Source organism: Sciurus vulgaris (genome assembly GCF_902686455.1).
Source record: "Sciurus vulgaris genome assembly, chromosome: 16".
NCBI classification, from domain to species: domain Eukaryota; kingdom Metazoa; phylum Chordata; class Mammalia; order Rodentia; family Sciuridae; genus Sciurus; species Sciurus vulgaris.
Genome location: NC_136477.1, coordinates 3,198,736 through 3,218,223, shown reverse-complemented (window position 1 = coordinate 3,218,223; position 19,488 = coordinate 3,198,736). Strand labels below are relative to the sequence as shown.

The 19,488-nt window shown below is 62.2% G+C and overlaps 1 protein-coding gene across 4 annotated transcripts in view; it reads left to right on the top strand.

Moving 5' to 3' along the window:
* The first annotated feature begins 298 nt into the window (after positions 1-298).
* The window catches only part of DPP9 (dipeptidyl peptidase 9), a 33,202-nt gene continuing 14,012 nt past the window's right edge, over positions 299-19,488 (top strand). For 2 of the 4 annotated variants that reach the window (XR_013759938.1, XM_079115280.1), the window contains exons 1-11: positions 329-466; positions 1,302-1,354; positions 3,131-3,217; positions 6,516-6,769; positions 12,463-12,575; positions 13,638-13,811; positions 13,890-14,058; positions 14,519-14,632; positions 15,499-15,627; positions 17,115-17,176; positions 18,542-18,642. Coding sequence is in view for 3 of the 4 variants with exons in the window: in XM_079115280.1 (XP_078971406.1) it covers positions 3,162-3,217; positions 6,516-6,769; positions 12,463-12,575; positions 13,638-13,811; positions 13,890-14,058; positions 14,519-14,632; positions 15,499-15,627; positions 17,115-17,176; positions 18,542-18,642 (1,172 nt within the window). In the remaining variant the exon portion in view is untranslated. Of the gene's footprint in view, positions 467-1,301; positions 1,355-3,130; positions 3,218-6,515; positions 6,770-12,462; positions 12,576-13,637; positions 13,812-13,889; positions 14,059-14,518; positions 14,633-15,498; positions 15,628-17,114; positions 17,177-18,541; positions 18,643-19,488 lie in introns of all 4 variants that reach the window. The other 2 variants (XM_079115282.1, XM_079115281.1) reach the window with 2 other exon arrangements.

Below are 19,488 nucleotides of genomic sequence, written 5' to 3'. Positions count from 1 at the left end.
ACCATTAAAGAACTGGGTCCTAGCAGCAAAAGGGTCCTGCGTTGGCCGGGAATCGAACCCGGGTCAACTGCTTGGAAGGCAGCTATGCTAACCACTATACCACCAACGCGCCGGCAGAAGAACCCGCACCCGGAACTCCTGAAAAGCAGCAGCCCAGACTCGGGCTGTACCACCGGCGCAGGGGCGTCTCTTCTCAGCTCCCCGCAGGTCGAGCCGCCAAACCAAACTCCCCCGGCACCCGAGACCGTTGGTGCCGGCCAAGCGCTGTCCAATCGCAGGCCGCCGCCTGGGTAGCTCAACTTCCGGGTCAAAGGGGCCTGAGCCGGCGGGTCCCCCGTGTCCGCCGCCGCCGCTGTCCCCCGCGCCCGCCACTTCCGGGGCCGCAGTCCCGGGCATGGAGCCGCGAGCGTGAGGCGCCGCCGGCCCCGGGTCGCCCTGCCCAGCCCGGCCGCCGCCCCGCGACCCGGTGAGCAGCGCCCGCGCCCGTCCTGCCTCGCCCGTGACCCGAACCCGCCACTGACCGGCCCCGCCTCGGCCGCGACCCCGGCCCCGCCATTGAACGGCCGCCCCGGCGCCGCCGCCCCGGCCCCCCCGCGCCGCCCCGCCGTCTCCGCGCCCGCGCGGCGGCCGCGCCCGGCCCGCCGGCCCCAGCCGCCCCTCGCAGCCCGCCGCCGCGCCTCCCTGCCCGGCCCGCGGCGCCCTTCGCGCGGCCGCGCCCAGGACCGCCGAGCCTGGCGGCCGCCGTCGCCGCCGCGCAGCCGCGGGGTCCCCACCTCCCGCCGCGAGCGCTGAGCCGCCCGCGCCCGGCGGACCTGCGTCCTGCGCGCGGCCCCCGGCCGCCACTTGCCCTCCCCGGCCCGCCTTCTCGCGGGGCCCGGCTGTCCAGCCGCCCGCGCCCCACGCAGCCTTAGACCAGCCCTGACACGTCCCCGTCGACATCGCGGTGAGCCGTCGAAGGTGACCCGTGCCTTTGCCCCCTCCCCTAACGCCTCCAGGGCCCGGGAGCCAGTCGCCCGCCTCAGCGGCAAGAACGAACCTGCCTCCCAGGAGCTGGACTAACGCCCAGCGCCGCGGACTGTAGTCGCCGCCCGTAGCCCCTGGCTGGGGCGTAGGGAGGTGGGCGGGAGGGGCGGCCAGGCACGCAGGCAGCGCTGCGGGGCTGAGGCTCAGCCAGGGTCTAGCCGGGCAGAGAGGGCCAGCCCGCAGCCCGCGCTCCCTGGACAGCCGGCAGGACAGCGAGCCAGCGCTCGGCTGGCTGCTTCCTTGGCCCGGGGTGCTAATGGCACGTCTGTTCTGTCAAGGTGTGTGTCCCATGCCTGCAGCTGGAATGGAGGCTCCTTGGACCCTTTAGAAGGTCAGTTGTGCTGGGGTTGGGCAGCCAGGCAGGCTGGGGTGTGGACTGACTCTGGAACAGAGAGATAGACAGGAAATGACTTTCTGTGGCCCCGGGGTTACTGTCCTCAGGAACAGTTGGCTCAACTCAGGGTGATGGCTGCAGCTTTTTGTGCATCTGCTGGAGACTTTTCTTTCCTCCATTGTCCCCTCCCCATGCCTCTGGTAAGAATGCTCCCGGGCTTCAGGGAGAGAGGAGAGTGCTGGTCTAGCTGGACCACACCCCACACAGGCCGGCCCTTGGTCTGCGATTGGAGGAGTCTGGTCTTAATGGACGGTCGAGTCCTCCCTTTGGTGTGATTCTAAGTAACCTGATCAGCTGACGGCACTGCTCCCGTGTTCTTGTGCTGTGTCAGGTGCGGGATTGTGGGATCCTGTGTGTGATCCCACTCGTCCTTGCAGGAGCCCCAGCTGTAGGTCCTGTGTGGTCCCATTTTGTACCTGGGGAAAATCGAGGCACAGAGAGATTAGAAGACTTCCCAAGGTCACACAGCCCAGAAGTGGCAGAGTTGGGGTTTGAACCCACTTCTCTCTGACATAGGCACCCCGCTTTTCACCACTGACTGAGAAGGCAGCCAGCGCCTCCTTGTGGTGACACTGCTTCCACTGTTCCCGCCTCGTGTGTCTGGACACAGCGTAGGTGGGGCCTGGCTCTTGTACGGTGGTGGCAGCAAGGGAGCCAGGGCCCCCTGTGACTTTACACAGCATTCAGGAGAGGACAGCTATTTGTGCCTTCAACCTGAAATGCTGATAGAGTGCTTCTGGGTGCCAGCCCTGGTTCCAGGCATAGGGGTTGGGATAGGAACTGGGCAGCGTGAGCCTGCAGCCATGGAGCCGACCTCCAGAGAGCAGGAGGGCTTGCTTGACCGGGGGAGCCCCCTCCACACGGAGATAAGTTGGATCCCTCTGGGGTGGGGTCCTGGGCACTGCAGGGTGCCGAGCAGCATCCCTGGCCTCCACCCACTCTAGCTGCCCAGTTGTAACAGCCACACATGTCCACAGACATGGCCTGGTGTCCTCTGGGAGCAGACTCATCCCCAGCCGAGACCCCCCTCAGGAGAAGGGTTGCATCTAGTTGTTCCTCAGGCCAGCATTCTTGCCTAGGTATGGTGATGGGGTGACCAGGTGGCAGTTGTGGATCAAGTCTCAGGAAGGATGACATTTGTGGTGGTGGGGGCCCCAAGGATGAAAAAGAGCACATCACACAGAGGGCAGGCAAGGGCTTTCCATTGGAGGGACTGGCTAGTGCAAGTGCTGGGAGTGGGCAAGCTGGTGCTTAGAGACCAGTGTGGCGGAGGTCATGGTCAGGGGCTGAGAGGTGAGGCCGTGAAGGCCCTTGGGCAGCCACAGTTAGGAATTTGAGGTGGGAAGTCTTTCTGGCAAGTGCCCCTCAGATAGCATCTCTGGAGTCGTTGGAAACTGCTCAGGACCTTTCTTCCCAAGTTACGAAGAAAAGAGAAGTATTTGGGCTCATAGTTCTGGTCCAAGGTCAAGCGGCTGCAGCTGCCAATGGCCTCCTTGCTGGCAGAGTGCCAGGCTGAGTGCAGGCATCTCAAGGCAAGACAAGGAGCTCACTCCCAGGGACGACTAGCCAGAGAAGATGCCAGCTTCAGGGAAGCGCTCAGCTCCCTCTGGCTCTTCAGGGCAGGGCCTGCAGTCACCACAACCTGGGATGTCCTTGGCCTGGGAGGTGCTCTCTGCCCACCGGGCTGTCCATGACCTGTCCTCTGCCATGCAGGCCCCACCCTCCCGAGGTCAGTGAGCAGTTAATGCGGAAGGTGAAGAAGTTGCGCCTGGACAAGGAGAACTCGGGAAGTTGGAGAAGGTGAGGCAGTCCTGGGGCCTCTGGTGGGCTGGGCCTGGGCGTCCCAGATTTCCAGCAGTCCAGAGCATCTCCCTGGGGCCCGTTCCGGGTATTGCCAAGAGGAAGCAGCAGGGCATGGTGCAGGTCAGATGGGTGCTCTGGGTGTGGGGCGGTTTCCCTGGCCTTCATCCACTTGATGCCAACATCCTGCCCTTTCACCACGACCATAAATGTCCCCAGACACTGATGAGCTTTGCTGAGAACAGACTCACCCTGGAGGGAACTGGTGGCCAGGGCACGGGGTGGTGGAGTCTGACAGGCCTGGGCTCCGCTCCCCTCCCTCCCTGTGACAGGGACAGGCCTTTCAGTCTCCCCGAGCCCTGTGTTCGGCCTAGAAGTGCCCAGGCCTTGCTGGCCTCCCCAGCTGACCATGCGCTTGAAACGTGCTGTCCTGCGAGGGCCAGGGCGCTGGGCAGACCCCACGCCTCAGGGCTTGGTGGGAGGTGAGGGGCTGTGGGAGACCTGGACGAGGCGCCTGCCCTGCCGACACTGAATTCCAGGGCTTGGAGCATGTGCCCTGTGGGCAGCAGGAGGGTCCAGGGCTGCAGTTTCCCCAGATGCAGGTGCTGGAGGTGGGCAGCACCAGTGTCTTGTGGGCACATGCACTGGGGGTCCAGTGGTTGGTGGCAATTGGGCCTTCTGCACAGGCACCAGGCCCGCGGGGGGCACAGGCTACAAGCCCATGGAAGCTCAGTCACTCCGCTCAGTAGGACATGGCCTGGCCCGGGCCAGCTGCCCGAGTCTCCTGTGCAGCTCATCCCCAGGGTGGTGTGGTGGGACCCCAGCCCCGACTTGCCTCCTGGGTCCAGTTCCTTGTTAGCTTCTGCCTGCTTCTCTCATCACGGCTCCCTCGGGTCTCTGACAGACACCCAGAGGAGTAGCTGGTCCCCACCCTGAAGCAGCAGTTAGGCAGAGGCCACAGAACTCCAGTCCCAACCTCGACAGTGGCCCCAGACGTCTTAACCTTATGCTGGTGACGGGTTGTGAAGACGCCCTGCTGATTGGCGGGAGGAGAGTGAGGTGGCCTGGGCTAAGTGGCTTGGAACACACTTTCCCCTCCCTGGCTGTGTAAACGCCTCACTGGAGAGCCACAGGGCAGGGTGGCTGGAGGAGGACCCACTTCTTCACCTGCGCCTGCCCTGGCGAGTGCCAGTCCTGCTTTGGCTGGGAGAGCCGAGGGGCTAGTGGCAGGCTGGGCTTGAACTAGAAGGTTCTGGCCACGTCTGGAAGATTCCTAGGCGTTCCTCCCGATGTCTCGTTTCATTTCTCAGCTCCTGGATCGTTTCTTTGCTTCCTGGGCTCTCTGCGGTGATTGGAGGCAAGATAACGTTTGATGGTTCTTTGCTACGAAAATAAGCCATGTGATTCTGAAGTGCTTCCGCTGGGCTCTTAGACTTTGGGTCCCCTTCGGGCGATCTGAAGATCAGGACTGAACCAGGGTGGCAGGACTTGGGGAGGGGAAGCCTCTAAGCCAGTCGGAGCAGTTCCCCTGGCCGGGTATTCTGGGCTCATCGCCAGCAGCATGTGGGACCGTGTGGGTCCTGGGCCCTACCTAACACTGCCCTGGAGATGACCCGCAGCGCTGCAGTGGGCCAGGACGTCCTGTGTGTGACCCGCGGCGAGTCACCCATCCTGCCAGGGCTTGGCTTGTTTGACCCGAGGGCCCTGGCTGGGCTGGTGCCTCTGTCCATGCTCTGGAACCCCCGGGGAGCTGCTGCACAAACGGCTCCTGACCGGAGGTGGGGCTGCAGGCCAGCTTGCTCACTGTGGCCAGCTCTCCACCAACAGAGGGTTAAGCCAGGGGAAGCATTTCTCCCTGTCCCTCGTCAGGGTCCAAGCTGGCTGGGGGACCCTGGGTCAATCTCAGCAATGATGCTTGGAAGCCACCTGCTAAGGGCCCACCTCTGGGTGGCCTCTCAGCTCCCTGAGCCTCCTACGGTGCCTGCCTGCCTGCCCTGTGGGGCAGGGCACAGGAAGCCCCAGCTCCAGATTCTCCCTGCAATGGTGGCTTGGTTGACGCCTTTGTCTCAGGTCCTCGGCTCCAACTGGCAGTGAGGCCTTGACCCCTCCAGCCTCTGGCTCCCCTCCTGCACTCCCGGTGGTGCAGCCTGGGCGAGGGGACGTTCATAGGGCCTGGCTCTTCAGAGGTGCTCAGTGACCCCTCAATGCCCATCTGTGCTAGTGGCTCTGCGGGGTCTCTTCCTAACCAGGGACAAAGTCTTTGGGAACCGGGATGTACTGGAGTCAGGGGCCACTCCGCTGCCCTGCGTTCCCTCCCACGTCCTGCATGCAGGCGCTACTGCTCCTGGCCCCTGAGGGTGGGGTGTGCAGGGGGCGGGCGCTCAGGGTGCTACGGAGGGAAGCCAGGCCCCCCTTGCTGTCCCCCTGGACCATGCTGGTGCCTCTCAAACTGGGTCAGTGCGGCTGGGTGTTTGGATTTCCTTAAAACAAATATTTGCCTCACTGGCCCAGTCCAGCCAGACAGCAGATGCTAAGCAGGCGGTGAGCAGGGGGAGGGGACGGGCACTGGCTGCCCTCCAGACCTGGGGGGGACAGTGGGGTGCCCTGTGGGAGGAGGAGCTCCTTCACCCTTGCCTGGCTGACTTCCGGCCATGCTCCCTGTCACTCTGAGTCTCCCCTGCTGGGCAGCAAGCCCCCAGGCTGGGTCCCCTGACCAGGAGTGCATCCTTGAAGCCTTCGCAGGCTGGGGGTGCCAGGTCTCCTGTCGGGACACAGCTAATGGTGGGACAGGCATGCAGCAAGTGGCTGCGGTGACAGATGCTTGAGGGCGGATGGCTGCAGAAGGTTTCTGAGGACCTGCCAGATACCTAAGCGAGATCTGTTGAGAAGTTGGTCGGGCGAAGGCGACAAGGGCATGGGGTGGGGGCGCAGCCTCTGCGGGAGGCAAGGGGTGGGATGGGCTTGGGGCCGGTGGCAGCTCTGAGGGTGAGCTGAGGACTGTGGCTGGGGTATCAGCCGGGTCCCCTGGGCTGGGGGTGAACCACCAAGCCCCGCCCCAGCCTTCGGAGGGGTCTGAAGGGCGGGCTGCAGGGTCTGGGGATCCAGGCCGAGATAGTTTCAGACGCTCAGCCAGGAGGTGACTGATCTCAGAGCAGCGAGGTGGAGGGAAGGGGATGCTCTGAGACCCATCTAGGGGACAGGGAAGCTGCGCAGGGGAGGGGCCTGCTGACGAGGGGACAGCACTGAAGCCACACAGCCCTCCCTCCTTAGCCCCGCCACCGGTCCCTTTTCCTTGCAGTTTCTCACTGCGTTCCGAGGGGGCTGAGAGGATGTCCAGCGGGGCCCCAGTGACCGAGCGGGCCGACATGGGCGACACGGATGACCCGACAGCGCGCTTCCAGGTGCAGAAGCACTCGTGGGACGGGCTCCGGAGCATCATCCATGGCAGCCGCAAGTACTCCGGCCTCATCGTCAACAAGGCCCCGCACGACTTCCAGTTTGTGCAGAAGGCCGACGAGGCGGGCCCCCACTCCCACCGCCTCTACTACCTGGGTAAGTCGGCGGTCTCAGGGCACGTCACCACGGCTTCTGAGTTGGGGCCCTGCGTGTTGGCAAGGTGCACAGGGCGGGCCTTCTGTGGGGGTGCAGTCCCGTGAGGCTGTGGCACCAGGCATGGCACCCTGTCATCAGGAGGGCCTGGGCAGGTGTGGAGGGAGGAGGACAGCGGCCCATGAGGCTGACTGCAGGGATGGAGCAGAGTGCTGGCCTGCCCGTCTGCACTGCCAGGCGCTGGAGGCTCGGAGCCTGCAAGTCGTTCCCAGCACGCTCAGCGGGCCTCCTCCCAGGCCCTGGGCCCAGGCTGCGTGGGGCTCGTGAAGCAGGGTGGCACTCAGAGGCATGTGAGCCGCAGCGGGAGTTTGCTGTGCCGGGATGTGTGAAGGAGCCTGAGGCTCAGAGGCTCGTGCTTCATGTCACCGCATCTGCCATGGGCCAACAGCACACGGGTGGCTTGTTGCACATTTGCCACTCCTGCTTCAGGTTCTAGAAGAGCACGCTCATGCTTGGTGGCTTCCTCTCTAGGTGCGTCCCTTGTGAGTGCATTTTCTACGTTGTCTAGTTGTCTGTGGGTTTGTGTCTCCCCTGGCCACCAGACCCTCACACAGACCAGCCTGGTGGGCTCTTGCACCCAGAGTAGAGCCATCTTTTATAGGGGACAGGAAATATGTGTGGGATGAATGGATGTCACCCTACCTTGCCTGAAGGGCATCTAAGGAGTAGCACCTTGAAGGAGTCATCCAGGCCTATCTCTGAAAGCTGTTGGCACATGGCTGCTGACCAATGGCAGGGCTTCTCAGCCTGCTACCCTGGACACCTGGCCAGAGTGTTCTGTGTGGGTGATGCCCTGGGCACTGCAGGATGTTGAGCCAAGCCACTTCCCATTGAGAGCCACCATCCTGGGTGTCAGTGGCACCAGGGTTATTCTCCAGGCCCCTGCTCCCATCCTGGGGGCTTTCTGCTGTTAGCTCGGTCTATGAGGCCATGCCCACTCATGCCTGGGCCTCAGTAGGCCTCAGATATTGGAATGAAAGAACAAATGAGTCACTGCTGTCCTCTGCCTGTGGCTGACCACATGCTCATGACAGAGACCCTGATGGACACCTGATCAGTCCTTTAGAGACAGGCCTGTGTGGAACTCAGGTTCAGCAAGAAAGGAATTGAGAGGCGTGACCAAGAGCAGGACTCTGCCATCCTTGCCTGAGTGCCATGGGGGCTTTGAGTCATGGTGGCACCATGATAGACCACACAACCACAAAGCCAAAATTTCACAAAGGTGTTTGCCAGTGCTGGCCTGGGAATTCTTCAGGCTTCATCACAGGAGGGCGGGGTCCCTGCTCAGGAGCAGGGCCCACGCACTCCGGCCTCCTGCTTGTCCCATGGCGCCATCCCCATGTGCCCACAGTCCTGGGCCCTTGGCCTGTGCTCCAGTTCCCCCCCTGCTCTCGGGACTCGAGGTTCCTGTGGCCCTGAGGTGGTGACCTCACACAACTCGGCTAGAGTGAACAGTCCACTCTTTACCAGTCTGAGGCCCAGAGTCTGAGATCAGTGCTCAGGCTGAAACCAAGGTGGTGGTGGGATAGTCCCTCCAGAGACCCTGGGGGACGTCTGTTCACTGCCTTTCCATCTTTGGAGCCTGCCTGTGTCCCTTGGCTTGTGGCCACGTCTCGCCTCTGTGGTTACACTGATTTAGTCTCCTGTCCGTCTGGAATTTCCCTCTGCCTTTCTCTTAAAAGTCTGGGCTCGGGAGGCTAAGGTAGGCAGATTGCGGTTTCAGAGCCAACCTCAGTAACGTAGTGAGGTCCTGAGCAACCAGGCAGCACCGTCTCCAAATAAAAATAAAGTAGGCTGGAGATGTGGCTCAGTGGTTAAGTGCCCTGGGTTCAATCCCCAGTACCAAAAACAAAATCAAGGACAGGGGATGACAGCAGGCCCCAAGGGCAGCCCCGGCCCATGCCCTTCATCTGCCTGTAGCTGCAGAACCCTCCTCAACACCCATGGTGGCGTTCGTGTCTAGGTCCCGGCCATGGAGACCTGGGTTTGGGGTCCACTATTGAAACTCCACAGAGCTGCTAAAAGGAACAGAAACCCTCCAAGCTGGTCCGAGCTGCAGAGCACCTCCTACTAGAGATGAGGGGCATCTCATGGTGCCCAAGGGTTGAGGGCCCAGAGGCCTCAGGAGGCGGACTGGGAGCCTTCCAGAACCCGGTTACAGCGCTGTGTGCATGCCTCTGCCTCCCTTGTCGCATGGCCCTGCCTCCCCATGGCTCCTGGGTGCCAGTGTGCAGCAGGAGTGCAGGAAGGACCAGATTGGCTCGGTGGAGGTCAGCTGTCCAGTCTTCAGCAGCCTGTGTCAGGTGGGCGGAACGTGTAGCCGCAGGCTGCCGAGAGCACTGCCAGGGGTGGGCCTCTCCAGACAGGGGCATGCTCTTGGCAGAAACCCCAGGGTGCGCCGCCTCTCGGACTGATGGTCACCCTTCAACCGATCCTGTCACTTGACAACCAGGGCAGCCTTGGCCTCTCTTCACAGCCTATGCCCCTACGTATTTATGACATGTTTGGTGCCAGGCCATGCCTAGGCTAGCGCCAGCACCCAGCAGACTCCCGGCCCAGGCCCAGCCTGCTGCCCCAGGTTTACCACTTGGGCACGCAGGGCGAATCACTGGGGTGCTCTGGGAGCCCTTGACCTGAGCAGAGGAGCCAATGCAAACTCAGTGGCACTGTGACAGGCACGTTCCTGCTTCTCCTGCAGTGAGCGGGCAGAGAGGCCTGGGGTCCTGGACTCTTGCTGTCCACTGGCCAGTCATCACACCCTGCTGCAAACAGCGTCTCTGTCAGGAAGAGGAGGCCCTGGGGCCCTGGGCGGGTCTTGACTCCTGTGGAAGGACTTGAGTCTGGTGACCAGGGAAAGCCACGGCCAGCCACTGAGTCCACACAACTTGGTGGCTGGATGCAGTGTTTGTGCTGACCTGGGCCACCTGCCACACCTGTTAGGGGAGTGGGTGATGGTGGGCAATGGTGTGTGGAGGGGTAGGGCTGGCATGAGGGGAGGGTCAGTGGCAGCAGAGGTTAGCAGCTGCCTCTGGCCCTCTCCACCTCTTGCCTTGACTCAGGCGTCACTGTGCTGGGGCCAGCAGCAGCCCATCTAGGAACATGCTGGCTTTTGCCCCTTGGCATGGTCACTTACTGGCCAGCTGTAGAGGGAGGTGGTGCCTTGTCCTTGGTGAGCTTTACCTTCAACTTCCTGTTGGAAGGCTGTAGCTCTCCTTGAGAGTCCTGTGGACGGCTGTCCCCAGCCCAGACTGCTCCCTAGAAGACAGCCACCGGCTCCTCCCAGCCAGCCTCGTTGCCTGAGGTCTTGCATGTGCGCGCGAGTGTGTTTTCCCCTTTCAATACTGGGGATGGAACCCAGGGTGATCTCTTTCTGAGCCACATCCATACTGTGTGTTTGCTCATTTATTGGTACCAGGGAGGTTGAACCCAGGGGTGCTTAACCACTAAGCCCCATCCCCAGCCCCTTTTTTTTTCTTACCTTTTTTAAGATATTTTTTTAGATGCTGTTAGACCTTTATTTTATTCGTTCATTTTTACGTGGTGCTGAGGATCGAACCCAGTGCCTCACATGTGCTAGGCAAGTGCTCTACCACTGGGCCACAAGCCAGCCCCTCCTTTTTCTTTTTAACTTTATTTTATTTTGGGTACCGGGGATTGAACTCAGAGGCCCTCAACCACTGAACCACACCCCAGCCCTAGTTTGTGTTTTATTTAGAAACAGGTCTCACTGAGTTGCTTAGTGCCTCACTGTTCCTGAGGCTGGCTTTGCACCTGGGGTCCTCCTGCCTCAGCCTCCCAAGTGCTGGGATTACAGGCTTCGCCACCACACCGGGCTTATCCCTGTGTTGCTCTGTTTTAAAATTTGAGGTGTAATTCACATTCCTCAGCCTCATGCTGTCTAAGGCGTGGAACTTGGTGGCTTTCAGCAGTGTGTCCGCGGCATTGTGCCCACACCAGCTGTCTAGTTCCATGACATCTGAGCCCAGAGGACGCCTGTGTCCAGCACTCAGGCCAGCCTCCCTCCCCAGTGCCTGGCAGCCCTCCTCAGCCTCATCTCTGGAGCTCACATAAACAGCCACATGCCTCATGGCTTTGGTCCCACTCGCCTTGTGCTCCTGGAGAGGAGGAAGGAAGGCCCCCGCAGGCGACCCGCATGGCAGGGAGTGTCAGGCCTCCGAAGCCAGGCGTGATAGTGTGAGGGCATGCACCTGCGGCCCCGTCTGCGCTGGTGGGATCACCCAGGGATCGGGAGCAGCCTGGGCAACAAAGTGAGATCCTGTCACTTACAATAGTTTAGAAGCATAAAACTCAAGGGTCTTGAGAGAGCAAGCACGCTCCTAGGACCCGGGCCCTTCACCTTCCGCCATACCATTTCCCCCACTGCACACAGGTCTGTTTTTAAGGAGGTCTGCGAGAGGGTTCCTTGTTTTCCTGAGGGGTCTTCTGTCACTAGCCGCACTTGACAGGCACCCTGGCAGCACGGGGCCTCTCGGGGCTGATGCTGTGGACGCGTGCTGGGCATTCAGCTCTGAGGGGCTCCTCAGATCCCATGGCCAGGCGGCAGACGCAGTCTATGGGTGGGAATGTTCAGGAAGCCGGGCACGGAGGCTACACCTGTCACCCAGCAGCTCAGGATGAGAGCCGGAAATGGAAGGTTGGAGGCCAGCCTTTTAGCAACTGAGACCCTGTTTCAAAGTGAGTGGAGAGGACTGCATTGTGGCTCAGGGAGCACACCTGGGCTCAATCCCCTGGCCACACACCAGCTTTTTTTTTTCCCCCAGAAAAAAATATTGCATCTATCCTGAGCGCCCCTTGTTTTCTTGTTATTGTTTGCTAAACAACACAATGCAACAACTGCACACAGCGTTTGTTAGGTAATCTGCGTCACCCAGAGGTTGCTTCCGTCTGGGGAGGGTGTGCTGGTGCTGTGAATCTGGGCTGTTGACATAAGGGACCTGAGCATCTAGATGCTGGAATCCTGGGGTCTTGAACCAGTCCCCAAGGACACGGAGGGATAGTGCATCTCATCTACAAAGGAAGCGTCAGTCCTTCCACAGCAAGACCCACCCCAGCCCGAGACAGCATTGAAAAGCGAAGGGAGGTGCAGGTGACTCCAGGTGACACAGGCGTTGTGCTGACGGCTCCGCGTGCCATGCTTTGTTTCACCTGCACACAAGCCTTCCTCAGCAGTGGTTCTTATCAGGGGACATTCTGTCCCCCAAGGGACACTGGGCATGTCTGGGGACATCTGTGGCTGTCACATACTCTGCAGGGAGGGGGTGGGGCCGGGGTGTTGCTGCACAGCCTGCAGAGCCCCCCCCCCAAAGGCTGCTGCCGGTGCCGGTGGTGATGAGAAAGGCTGGTTCGTCCCCAGCCTTCCGTGTGGAGGCCGGCGGCACCTCACTGGCTCCTGTTCTTCCTCTTCCAAGTGCCATTACTCCAGCAGTTGTGCCACCATGTTCAGCACGGATGCCTCAGGGAGGGAAGACCCTGTTGCTGAAGTGACCTGAGGTCCTGGCTTTCTGGGGAGGGGCGCGCCAGCTGGACCCAGCCACAAGGAGCCAGAGCCCTGGCCCGAGGCCCTGTCCGTATGCTGGCTGGGTCCGCGGTCTAGGTCATTACTGTTCTCCCCACAGGGATGCCGTATGGCAGCCGGGAGAACTCCCTCCTCTACTCCGAGATTCCCAAGAAGGTGCGCAAGGAGGCCTTGCTGCTGCTGTCCTGGAAGCAGATGCTGGACCATTTCCAGGTGGGCTGGGTCCTTCTGCAGCCTGGAGGTGGGCAGGGGCCCCTCTGTCCGGACCCCTGTGCTTTCCAGCATGAGGCCATGCAGGCCACCTGCCTCAGAGGCGGGGCCCAGGCCGCAGCCAGCAGGCTCTGCCCTCAGCCCAGGGCTGTCCATGAGAGGCTGATCAGATACAGCCTTGCTAGCTGCAGGCCCCTGTGGAGCCCGCTTTGCAGATGGGTGCCTCCTGCATCCGTGTGTTTCCTGTGCTTGCAAAGCCCTCGCAGGGCGAGAGTAGAGCGACTGCATCTCCACGCACTCCAAGGCCCTCGCCGTGATTTCTCCCTCTTATCCCCAACTGGACCACTTGTATTTGTTCATCTTCTACACTGTGCCGGATGGTTCTGCCTCTACTTCTCCCTTATTTTACATATTTTTGTGATGCTGGAGATGAAACCCAGGGCTTCCATGCACACCTGGCACATGCTGTGCTGCTGAGCCACACTGCAGCCCCGATCACTTCAGAAACTGCATGCCTTCGCTGGGTGTGGCCACACTTGCCATCCAGCCGCAGCAGGCTGAGGCAGGAGGATCCAGGGCTCAAAGCCAGCCTCAGCAAAAGTGAGGGCCTAAGCCACTCAGTGAGGTCCTGTCTCTAAATAAAACACAAAACAGGGCTGGAGGTGTGGCTTGGGCCCAGCACCATCCCCACGCTCCGCTCCGCGTTGCGCTGTGTGCCGGGCCTGTGGACAGGCCTGAACATGTACATCCCCGACTGTTGCAGATGCTGTGAACATTTGCAGTTTGGTGGGTTTCCATGGAGTGCTCTTGTGGGAGGGGGCTGCAGGAGTGGCAGTGGGCACCAGGGAAGAGACCCCAATGGCCCGGGACAGGATTGGTTGGAGAGATTGGTGGCAGAGGGTTTAAGGAGCCCTCTGCCAGGCCAGGCCGCCTGGCCCCCCTGGCCCCAGGTCGGGCTCTGCCCACCTGTTGCGCTCAGCATGGAAAGTCCTCGCTGGCAGTCTTGCAGGCTGGCTGGAGGGGGCGGTCCTGCCTGGCTGCTGACCTGAGCCGTCTGTGCCCCAGGCTACGCCCCACCACGGTGTGTACTCCCGGGAGGAGGAGCTGCTGCGGGAACGCAAGCGCCTGGGCGTCTTCGGCATCACCTCCTATGACTTCCACAGCGAGAGCGGCCTCTTCCTCTTCCAGGCCAGCAATAGCCTTTTCCACTGCCGGGACGGGGGCAAGAACGGCTTCATGGTGAGCGCCCTGGCCCGGCCTGGCCAGTGGGGGAGGCCAGCTGGGACTCCTCCCTCAACCCAGCCCCTCTGCTCCCAGGTGTCCCCCATGAAGCCACTGGAGATCAAGACCCAGTGCTCGGGGCCCCGGATGGACCCCAAGATCTGCCCTGCCGACCCTGCCTTCTTCTCCTTCATCAACAACAGTGACCTGTGGGTGGCTAACATCGAGACAGGCGAGGAGCGGCGGCTGACCTTCTGCCATAGGGGTGAGGTGCTGGCGCCGCAGGCTGGGGAGGGACCGGGCCCCCCACCCTTCTGGGACAGCTGCCCTGCCACTACTCAGCCCGTGGCCTTGCCTCTTCCTGCCCTGCCCCAGCTGCTGCCCCCAGGGCTGCGGGGCCTCCAGTGCCCTGTCTGCCTGGCCTGCAGCTCCTGCCTGCAGAAATGTGCCCCCATGACCAGCGGGGAGCTGCTGCAGCCCCCCAGGGATGTCTGCACCAGGGCCTGGGGCCCAGCTGCCTGTGTGCCCACCCTGCCTCAGGCCCCTCTGCTAGACCCGTGGGCTTGGCACCCCTGGAGAAGTGCTCTTGGTGTGGAGTGGGTGCGCCAGGGACGCTGTTCAGTGTGGTGCCCAGGACGGCCACCACGTCCACATGGAGAGCAGGGCGCACAAGGCCGCCATGCGCTCGAGCTCTGGCCCCTCTCACCCGTGCTCTTTCCTCCCAGGCTTGTCCAACGTCCTGGATGACCCCAAATCTGCTGGCGTTGCCACCTTCGTCATCCAGGAGGAATTTGACCGCTTCACGGGCTGTTGGTGGTGTCCCACGGCCACCTGGGAAGGTAGGGCCTGCCTTGTACCTCCTCGGCACAGGCCTCCCTCACCAGCTGGCGTGGCCGCCTGCCATCTGTCTGGCCTGCCTTCCTGCATGCCACACTGTGTTTGGAGCTGTCGGAGCCAGTGGTGTGCATCTTGGTGACCCAGTGGGCAGTAGCTGGTGGCCTCTCAGGGAATCAGGAGGGAGCGTGGGCTCTGTCCCCAGCACCTCCCTGTGGCCTGCTGGCCAGGCTCCTTGCTTGCTGCGCGGGGCTCCAGTCACCACTCGGGGCTCCCTTTTCTCCTTGACGCTGAGCACAGCCCAGCCCTCTCCCGATGGTTCCCGTCCTCCTTTCTGGCCTCGCCCATGGATGTCTTGCTCAGGCTGCCAGCACCAGGCGCCACAGACTGGGCCTCAAACAGCAGCCCTGTCCTGTCCTGCAGGCTGAAGTCTGGCCAAGGTGTGGGGGGCCTGTTCCCCTGAGGCCTCTCCTGGGCCCTCTGTCCTCCCACGGTGTCCCTCTGTGGGTGTCTGGCCTGCCTTTCCTCAGACAGCACTCGCTGGCCAGCCACCTTGACCCCCTTGACCCTCACGCCACCTTTAGCGGCCTCCTGTCCACACAAGCCTGCTGAGGGGCTGGGCCCAGGACACCAGCGCAGTCTTGCAGGGCGCGGTGGGCCCTTCACGCCCAGTCAGGGCCATTTTGTGCTGGGAATGGCACGGTTCTCATTCTCGTCGGGAAAGCAGGCCCAGAGAGGACACGGACTGGCGTGCGTCTGGGGTGCTCCAGGTGGAACCACGCGACGTGCTGGAGCCTGGCATGCCGCCGGGCTGGGCCGGGCTGGGGTGGCAGTGGGACGTCCTGTACCCTGGCAGCCTCCCTCCCCTCAGGGTCAGAAGGCCTCAAGACGCTGCGCATCTTGTATGAGGAAGTGGATGAGTCGGAAGTGGAGGTCATTCATGTCCCTTCGCCAGCGCTGGAAGAAAGGAAGACGGACTCCTACCGGTACCCCAGGACAGGCGAGTGTCCCTCCCAGCCTCTGCACGGTAGCATTTGCCTTGACATGGCTGCTGGGCCCACAGCCCCTAGGCCCTTGGGGACCAGTGTGCATAGGGAGGCCCCTGGCCTCCCCTGGCTGGTCAGGGAGCTCGGATCAGGAGGTGCCTCTGGGCAGGTTGGGAGCAGACCCAGAGCAGCTGCCCTGCAGGCCACTTTCTGCCGCTCTGCCCCGGGCCTCTGCAGCAGCCCTGCGCAGCCGGCACGAGGGCGACCTGTGTCCACCCGCTCGGAAGGCTCGAGCCAGGAGTTCAAGGCCAGCCTGGACAGCATAACAAGACCCCATTGCTTAAAAAAAGATGGAAGTGTGCAGCCAGCTGTCACAGCTCAGAGTTGAAATGCCATTATCTCCTGTCACCTGGGATGCCTGAAGTGTCCTGTGGTCCTTTTTCGCCTGTAAAAGGGACATTCAGCCATCTAAGTCCAGGGCAGGGCAGGTTTGATTCTCGGCCCTGGCTTGCCAACACCAACTCAGCCGATGGCCAGGGCGGTGCCCTTCCCAGGCCCCTCGGCTCCCTCCCTCTCGTACCCCTTTGTAGTGTTTGTGTTTTTGTTGAGCCAGGTCACCTCTGGAGCAAAGCGAGGCCCCACTGGGGTGTGGCCTGGAGCCAGTGAAGAGCCTGGCTTGGCAGTGCTTCCCCCCAGGCCTGCAGCTGGTGGCCACTCACTGCCCGCTGGCGGCTCCATGCGGAGGCTCCACACTGCAAGCTCCTGGCCTCACCTGGTATGGGGTCTCCTCCTGTGCCACAGAGGAGGCATCAAGGCTCAGAGATGCTGACCTGCCCCACCTCTAGAGCCACGAGTCTAAGAAAGATTGGCGTTCCCCTCCGCCCAGCCTGTCCTCTTTCCTGGGCCCCGAACTGCGGCTCCTGGGAAGTATCTGGCCGCCCAGCTCAGCTGCCTGCCTCTGAGAGCTTGCCAGGCTGTCCGAGTAGAGCCACCTGTCCCATCCTCTCTCGCCAGCTCCTACAGTCTCCCAGGGCAGGGTGCGTCTGCCTCGTGGACACCACCCAGCCTCCCAGCACCAGGGTCCGGCCTGAGCCTTCTGTTTGGGTCTGTTTTTGGTACCATTGAGCTACCCCCATCCCTTCTTAGTTTATTTTGAGACAGGATCTTGCTAAGTTGCCCAGGCTGGCCTTGAACTTGAGATCCCCCTGCCTCAGACTCCCAAGTTGATGGGATGACAGGCCTGCACCTCTGTGTCTGGCAGCAGTCAGGTGTCACACCCCTGTCAGGACTGCAGTCCAGGCACTAAGTCAAAGTCCTGCCTGTGCTGGGGAGGGGACATGCTGACTGACAGACCTTTGGGCCTTGGCTGCCCACCCTCAGCCCCGCCACGCCAGCTGTGCCACCTCCCTGTGGGTGTGGTCCTGCATCCATGGCTCCAGGAAGTAGCCCCTGGCCATGCTGGTGACACCTGCTGAGGGCTCGGCTCGCTTCGTTTCCACAGGCAGCAAGAATCCCAAGATCGCCTTGAAGCTGGCCGAGTTCCAGACCGACAGTCAGGGCAAGGTGAGGGAGCCTGGCATGTCCTTGAGAAGCTTCCAGAGGAGGCAGGCAGGGGCTGGCAGGTGGCGGGACCAGTGTCTGCCCGCCTCCTTCCCCAGAGCAGGTGAGGGTGCAGGGAAGCCCCGCCTGAGCCTGAGCTTCCGGGCCCTGAGCTGCACCCCGGCCGGCAGAGCTTCTGCAGAGCCTGCCTCCCCTGCTTCCCAGGGTGGTCGTGCTTAACCACTGTGCCCATGCGGTGAGCGAGCTGGGGCGGACATCCCAGAGACGGGAGCATCGGCGCGCCCAGGACAGGTAGCTCCATGGGGTGTGGCAGCAGCCACCCAGCATCTTGGGCAGGTCCTCACAGGTCACTTCTGTGGACCCATTGACTTCACAGGGTACATGATGTCCTGGGACCTTCTGTCATGTCAGCTTTAGGGATGAGGGTCCTGGTAACCAGCAAGTCATGGTGTAGGGCCTCAGAACCATGCTGGGGGTCAGGCAGCAAGGCTTCCTCAGCCCAAAGCTGAGGGCCCTTCCTGCTAGCTGCCCTTCCTGCCCCAGGTCTTCTGCCAGGCTTGAGCTACGTGGTCCCCAGACGCCCAGGGTTCCTCGCGTTAGACAGCAGGGCTGATGTGGGCACCCAGGAGTCCAGAGGAAAGGCCAGGCATCCAGGAGCTCAGGCAAGCTGGGGAGGTGTGTGCGCATCTGCGGAGATGCTGTCCTCCCGTGAGCTGGGCTTCTGTCTTTGGCCTCACCAAGCCTCTTTCACACTCTTGACCAGACTGTCTCGCAGTTTTGAGGCAGAGCTGCCCTGAGTGACAGTGGTGTCCACAGCAGTCCACTCACCTGGTGGTTTTAAGTGGTTCTGAGGTAGGCATGGGATATGCCAGTCGAGCCAGGCGGTCTGTAGATGCAGCCGTGCCCACACAGGTGAGGCCTGCCTTCTCCTCTCCAGAGGTGCACTTGGCCATGGCCACCTGGTTCTCTGGGTTCTGCCCAGAACAGACGGCTCAGTCCCCAGAACCAGCGAGGGTGCTGTAGGGGACTCACCCGGCCCAGCAGGCCCTGTCCAGTGACCTTGGGAGTCTGCCAGGAGTTCCTTGCCCCACAGCCCTGGAGCCCAGAAGGCCAGGCGGCGCGCACCCCTGTGGGAGAGAGCCGCCTTCATGGGTTCGCAGGTGGCCATCTTCTGCATCTCCACACAATGGCCCCGTGGCGCATGTCCGCACCCTGTTTCTCCATCACGGGTGCCAGTTACACTGGGTCAGGGCCCAGGCCGTCCGATGGGAGTGCATCCTGACTCGGCACCTGCATGTCATCCTGGGCCCCACGCCTGCCATGTCCTTGGGTGCGGCGGGCGAGCCTGACGCCCATTGTCTCCCGCAGATCATCCGGACCCGTGGGAGGGAGCTGGTGCAGCCCTTCAGCTCGCTCTTCCCCAGGGCTGAGTACATCGCCAGGGCTGGGTGGACGCGGGACGGCAAGTAGTGAGTGTCCGTTTCGGGTGACCAGGGGCTCCGAGTTGGGGCTAGGGATGCTGGGTGGGCTGCCGAAGCCGCTGCTTCGCCTCTTCACGGGTCTCGCAGTCACAGGACCAGGGCAGGTGACGCTGTCCCGCCTGCTGATTTCCAGAGAAGCCCATCAATGGTGGTGGACTCAGCCGTTTGGCCTGGTTGGTGGCACCAGGACATTGTGGGGCTCAGGTGATCACAGGTGGCCCTAGAGCCCTGGTTGTCCCAGGCACAGTGAGACCCCTGTAATCCCAGCAATGCGGGGACTGAGGCACGAGGTGCACAAGTTGAAGGCCAGCTGAGAGCTTAGCAAGGCCCTGTCAGTAAGCTAAGAGGACCAGGTGTGGCCCCAGGTTCAGCCCAGCACTGAGCCACACAGCCGGGCGCTCCACTCTGCCCTCCCACCTCCCCCAGCTCCAGAAAACAACTCTGCACAGGGTACCCGACCCCGAGGCCACATCCAGTGCCCCCGTTCCTACAGCTGTGGGCACAGAGGGCTCCTGTGCTTTCAAGGGAGGGGAGCCGAGTCACATCTGCTGCAAGGGGAGCTGCCCTGCTGGCTGCTGCCCACGCCTCAGCCTGTGGGGGTGCCCCATGACCCACGCACTGGTGCTGTCCCCTGGCCCTGGCAGCAGGCCTGGCACTCTGCCTCCTGGCACTGGGCTCTCTCTCCTGTCCTCCTGGCGCCCTCTTGTAGTGGTGCTACTTCTGCACGGAGGTCCCAGTGGTCCCTTTGAGGCCAGCTGTGGAGTGGAGGTAGACTGTGGCCTTGGCTGGCCAAGAGGGAAGCCGGTGGCATTTGCAAAATGGCACCCAAGAAGC